At 39.1% G+C, this 6,685-nt stretch overlaps 1 protein-coding gene across 1 annotated transcript in view; it reads left to right on the top strand.

Moving 5' to 3' along the window:
• slit3 (slit homolog 3 (Drosophila)) overlaps positions 1-6,685 on the top strand; it is a 231,777-nt gene that overhangs the window by 194,442 nt on the left and 30,650 nt on the right. Inside the window, exons 19-22 of the mRNA XM_034883388.1 lie at positions 1,079-1,211; positions 3,672-3,740; positions 3,867-3,938; positions 5,442-5,513. Of these exons, the coding sequence (XP_034739279.1) occupies positions 1,079-1,211; positions 3,672-3,740; positions 3,867-3,938; positions 5,442-5,513 (346 nt within the window). The remainder of the gene's footprint in view (positions 1-1,078; positions 1,212-3,671; positions 3,741-3,866; positions 3,939-5,441; positions 5,514-6,685) is intronic.

Raw genomic sequence — 6,685 nt, 5'->3', positions numbered from 1 at the left:
TGTGTGTGTGTGTGTGTGTGTGTGTGTGTGTGTGTGTGTGTGTGTGTGTGTGTGTGTGTGTGTGTGTGTGCGTGCTTACGCGGATTGTGCCAGTATAGGCATTTGTTAGAGCTGCCATACCAAGCAAGCACCGAGTTAGTCACCAGTCAGATAAAAAAAGAGAGGAGAAAAAGTGAAGAGTATGAAAGGGACAAAGAATGACAGACAGAGTGTTTGTGTGATAAAAAAACAAACAGATCGAGAATGAGACTGAAAAGAGGTGGAAAAACGAAAGGTAGAAGTACATATAGGCAAACAGTACAGCGCGCGATCAGCACAGCTTTTAAGTTTAATGCAACCATATTTTTAAAAGTTGTTTTTTTACAGCAAGAATAAAAGCTTCAATTTACAGATAAAAAGCAACAGACTTAACATGTACAGTACAGTACAGCCTGTCTAGTATGTGCTGCTGAGGCATCCTCGGCCCCCATTTAGTTTAAATATGGTTTAAATATTGTGGTCATAATAGATTTTTTTTCAAATAAATTTGAGATTATGCAATTTGTAAAGGACATTCAAATCTTGCTATGACAAAACATTGCAGGTGGTATAGCTAAAGATGACTGCAGATAACTTTTAAAACGTTTTTAAATCTTCTCAGTGTTTCTCCAGAACCATGCAAAGGGTTTCTATTATCACTGTGCCAGATGTTGAACCACACCAGTGTAGCTGATTTTAGCAGCCCCAGGTCATTTGATATGGATTGTAAAGTGCTCTTTAAAAGTGCTGAGTGCAGAGTTGATTAGAGTTGACCAAAAAGTACACTTACAGTTCAGTCTTTATCTTTATTTATTCTCTTTCTCCCTTTGTTCTTACTTTTCTATTTTTTCTCCCTCCATCCATTTTACCCTAACCTGTCTCAACCTACTCCCCTCTGTCTGTTTCAATTCCTTCTCTTTTTTTCCTCCCACTGTTGCTCTTTTAGTCTCTCACTCACCTCTGTCCATTTGTTTGTCTGTTCTCTCTATCCTTCTCATCCCTATTCTGCTTTCTCTTTGTCTAATATCCCACTCTTTCTCTCTTTTCCCTCTCTCTCCAGGTGCTGAGGATAATGGTTGTCTTCCTGCATCAGGTTGTCCTGACGTCTGCACGTGCACAGACGGCGTGGTGCGATGCAGCAACAGAGGGCTGCACTCTCTGCCCAAGGGCATTCCCAAGGACACCACAGAGCTGTGAGTCATACACACACACTCTCACACACACACACACAGACACACACACACCTGCATGCATGCATGCATGCATGAACACACATGCATGCAGGCACGCACGCATGCACGCACTAACCAACACACACACACACACACACACACACACATGCAAGCATGCATGAACGCACACACACATGCATGCACACACACAAAACATGCACGCACGCACACACACACACACACACACATGCATGCACGCACGCACACAGAGACACACACACACACACACACACACACAAGAATGTACACATTCACCTTTGTTCAAATTCACAGACACCAAAAGTCAGTGAACATACCAGCAGAACATTTTTTTTTGTCAATGATTACTTTGCAGTAACATGCAAAATCCCAACAACACACACTCACACATTGCTGCAGTGCAATATTGATGCATCAGTTGCCCTCTGCTGCTTCAGGAACTAGCAAACCCTTTAGTGAATATACAAACAGCACACACTCTCTCTTTCTCTCTCTTTCTTCCCGTGTAACTTGATGGGTTTATAGGCAAGTGATTGCTGCAGATACTTGTGTGTTTGTGTTTGGATGTTGATGTCATAAATCTATGAATCACAACAGCACACATTCACATACTGTCTAATACATTATACAGCCAAACAGCGAGAGAGTAAAAGACTGCCCGAACAGTGACATACAGCTGAGAAGGGGTACCAGAAGGTGTTAACGATAATTCTCAAATTGCTTTAGAAATAGTCATTTTAAAATGGTATAATGCCATAGGTTTGTTATATGAAAAAGTTTTGCCAGAGATGTGACGGTTTATTTTAATTTGTTAAGTACAATAATGTGATGTCTTACATCAGATAGTTTTAATACTTTTAATTATTTATTTGCCTTGATTTCCCTGTATAGTACAGCTGCCACATCTTGTAACTTGTTTTCAGTTATTTATTTCAAGCTTGAAGGAATCCCCGTAATAAAGAGACACCAATATAGAAAATGTCTACAATGATAGTAATTTTAGAATTAATGTAGGATAAAAAAGGTTAAAACATGTTAATTGGGATTAGGAAATTTAGAAAGCAGTAGGAACACGATCTCTGGTAGGGAAGGTGAATAATTGCTTGCACACACAAACACACACACACACACACACACACACACACACACACACACACACACACAGAAACCTCTCTAGCTATGAAATAGGCCTGCTCTGCGGGGTCAATAGCATTGATTAGGTATTGATCAGGCTGAAGAAGACACTCCATCATACTGTCCACATGGCCTACTTATGACCGGAGAGAGAGGGAGCAGAGACCAATTAATCATAAAATGTGTGTGTGTGCTTAAGTGTATATATGTTTGTTAACTTTTTTTCTCTAATACTCACAAACACAACAGGATCTGTAGTTAAATATTGTATGTTTGTAGTGGTTAAATATGTGTTTAAAGCTACATGTCCGTTTTACAACCCAATGATCTTGTCCCATCTGTATTGGCTGTCTGGTGAATCTCCCACAGTCATTTACTAATGCAGAAAATTCAACATAGTTTTGTTGGTACATGAGTGTACAAAAACCAGACTTTACCAGCATTTACTTTACATTTTCTTTTCTTCTGCCATACATGACCTCCTATATTTGTTTCAACCTTTTTTTTTCTCTCCTCATTTTCCCTGTTACTCTCTCTGCTAAAATTAGACAAAAGCCATATGGAACCAAGTAAAAATCAAGTTAAAGAGAAATATTGGTGCGGTCTAACAAAAGCTTAGCTTTACTCTTTGTTTAAATCAATAGTCCTTTTTGTGAACTACCTCGTATTATTTCATGTGACAAATAAAAATGTATTGATTCACGTAATCACTTATTTGCAAAGAGTTAGAATGGAACACATTGCTATTTCTGTTTGTAAGTATGAAGCTGCATTCAGGAGGCATTTAGCTCAGCTCAGCAAAAAGACTGGAAGCCAGTGGCAACAACTGGCGTAGCCCAGATCAAAGTTCAAGGCTATGCATAACAACACTTTTAGTTTTTTTTTGGTTAATCTGCACATTAACCTTTTTTTTTACTAACAACAGCCAGTGGACTCTTGTGGTCCCTGTGAAGATCTCCTGCACAAAATTGCTGGGTGGATGGACAAAACTTTTGCTTTGAACTTTGGAGAGAGCCACGCTAGCTATTCCCTCCTGATTCTAGTCTCTACGCTATGCTAAGCTAATCGCCTCCTGGGTCAGCTGTAGCTGAGAGGTATCGATCAAAAAAGCAAATAAAAGTATTTCCCAAAATGTTGACGTATTCCTTTATGTCTTATTCTGTTTAGTTTGTAGCTGATCACCTTAACAAAACACACCTGAATTAAAAAAAGAAGACACAATACTCTATTTAAGTCCTCCTTCTCACACCCATAGGCCTATGTTTGTGTGTATATTGTTTTACAATAACTATGCACCTTTCCTTGCAGTTACCTGGAGGGTAATATGCTGACATCTGTGCCCAAGGAGCTGCTAGGCCTCAAGCAACTGTTACTGGTGTAAGTACCACTCACATACCCTTGAACAGAATACACATGTCCTTGTGCTGACAGTTCAGAAACCTATCATGCATGTGTTCTGTATGTGCGTTTTTGTCTGTGTGCATTTATTGTATGCTTGTACAGGGACCTGAGCAACAACAGCATCAGCACACTGGCCCCCTTCACCTTCAGCAACATGACTCAACTAGCCACACTGTACGTATCCATGGCAACACACACATAATCATAAATACACACATTTCTTCCCATGTCTTGATGGGTTTTGTGTGTGTATAAGGTTGAAAAACACTAGATGTATCAGTCTTTTCTTCTCCTAACTTTGATTAATTTACCTATCGTCTCTCATTCCTCTTTTTCCATAATTTCCTGCTTTTTCTTTTCTCTCCCATTTTTTGTTGGTATCTTCATCTTTCTCTCTCTCTCTCTCGCTCTCTTCATATTGTCTTTCTTACTTCTCTCATTGCAATATTTTCACTTTTGTTCTTTTATACCAAATCACTCCTCTTAGTCTTTATCTATTCATTTCCCACCCTTGTATCTTTTTATTGTCTTCTTCTTTCGTCACAGATTTCTATTATTGCTAAGTTTTCTCTTTTTGGACTCTGACTTATCTCTTATATGGATTTTAAATCAATTTAGAGGATTTTGTGTGTCCAAGCAAAGTACATTTGCGCTTTTCCCGCAACGCCCTGTTTTATATTTATATTACAACCCAGTGCCACCACAGACTCCTACTGTTTGATAGCATCAGTGGAACACTTGCTCAGTTAACTGCCTAGCTCAAGCACACCTTGCCAAGAGTTAAAGAAGTAAAGGAGAGTGTTTATTTTTCACATTGCGTTTTCTTAATCTGTAGATTCACTGGTTGTTATGCTCCTTTCTCTAACTTCTACATAAGTTCTTTATCTGAAGTTGAGAAAGAGGAGAGAGATGAGAACAATTTTGGTGTTTTTTCCAAGTGGCTATCTTTGGTGCTAAAAAAGTTCCTTGATTGGCCAAAAAGGAGTCAATCCTCATAGACCCCCAACCTTATAGCCAAATTCAACAGCAAAAATGTTTTGGTCTCCATAGCTAATTTCTTCTATAACCTCTTCGCCCTTTTTTGGGGATTTTAAGCCGACGTCAGGCACTGCCACCGGGCTTCAGGTTTCATTTTGGTTCTTCAGAAACCTATGGGTGATGTCAATGATGTTGACTTAATGATAGAACTCTGAAACAGCCAATTTATCTAATTTGACCCTAATCAGAATTCGGTCCTTAACTGTTTCTCTCCTTCACCCCTACATTTATTACTAAACTTTTGGCTAATTAGCTATTTTAAAAGAGAAAAAAATACCTGTGGTTAGGGAGTCTCAGCTTTGCCTTTGGCAGTTTATGTTTACCTCTACCTACATTTTCTGCTTCATTTGAAATGTGGCCTTCTTTTTTATTTCCCCATGCTTAACCTACGTTGGCTTCAGGTTCTGTGCCAAGGTATTGTAAAAACAAATCTGCTCTATCAGCTCTCCTGTCTTCCCTCTTCTCTATTCCTTTAAATTGGTCCCTCTACATTAATCTTATGTATTCAGGGATGTAGTCTTAAAAACAATGGGATATAATTTAAAATGAGTTCATCCAAGACAAGAAATACTGTGAAAACCAGCATTATGAGTCAGAAAGAGTGTTGTTGTGACCTTGTGCATGTCCTGTGTCTTCCAGCATCCTGAGTTATAACCAGATTCGCTGCATCCCGGTCCATGCCTTTGACGGGCTCAAGTCACTTCGCCTGCTGTGAGTAGCAAGCTTCATCTTTAAGTGCCGCAGTGGATTCAATATTTAACACTCCCTTTTTCTAGTTATAGTACTGAGCTAAATCAAAGTTTAATCACTCCCCTGGTGCCAGGCCGAGTGCCATGTTAAGACCCAGTCACAAAATGAGTCACAGCCACCCAATCATTTGTTGTTTCAGCGATAAAAGTAACAATCTCTCATCTCCTCCTTAATGTTCCCTCTCTATCTGCATGCTCTAGCCTCTCCTCTAGTGTCCCTTCACTCTCTCTCTCTCTCTCTCTCTCTCTCTCACACTCTCTCTCTCTCCTCGCCCAATGTTGTGTTTGATGAATCGACCTCCAGCCCCTGTTTCTCTCAGTCATCCATCTGGTTGTCCACCCTCTGTCTCACATACCCACACGAGCACACACACAATGTACACGTAAATCTTGCTGTCTGACCATCCTCTCACACACATACGAGCAGCTGCACACACCTCAGTGCTCAGTGACAGCAAAATTTACTTTTGGTTCTTGTACGTGCCATATGTAGCATTTTAAAATGTAAGTTGAAACCCAACAAAGCAAAAGCAGAGGGAGAAGTTAAATCACTGGAGGTTTCAGGGGGTGTAAAATTACTCTTAAAGATTATTTCTAACATCTCTTTAAATGTCACTTTACCTAAATGACAAGAAACCTCATTTACCTCTGAAATTTGCACCTCCACCCCAATATGATTGAAGTGAATGGCTTTGTTATATTGATGAACAGAACATTGGATTTAAATACTGTATATCCTCACATCGACAATGGTGTTGAGGCTGATACGCCTAACTTTATAGTTTACAATAGTTTGAAATCTTAGAAGGTAAAGATCTATTGGTAGAATTTCACAGTCATTACAAAAGGCTTTTTGTATTAAGCCCTATCAACATGAAATAATGATTGGAGATCGTATACATTTACCTTGATTTATTCTCTGTAGACATTTCTTTCTGAACTTTGGCCACCATGTTTGTTCAGAAAGAAAAAAACATTGTCTCATCTTCTAAAAAGTCAGCTTTGTTTTTTGACCTTTTCTCTATAGATTGACTGTACTGTATCTCTTACAAGGCTTTCATTTTTCACCAAGTTTAGTTTTCGTTTTTTTGTTTCTTCCCTCCTTTCTTCCTTTCATTTTAGTTGATGTTGCCG

Source organism: Etheostoma cragini, chromosome 10, assembly GCF_013103735.1.
Source record: "Etheostoma cragini isolate CJK2018 chromosome 10, CSU_Ecrag_1.0, whole genome shotgun sequence".
Taxonomy (NCBI): domain Eukaryota; kingdom Metazoa; phylum Chordata; class Actinopteri; order Perciformes; family Percidae; genus Etheostoma; species Etheostoma cragini.
Note: the sequence above shows the minus strand (reverse complement) of the source record. Positions and strands in the feature narration are given on the sequence as shown.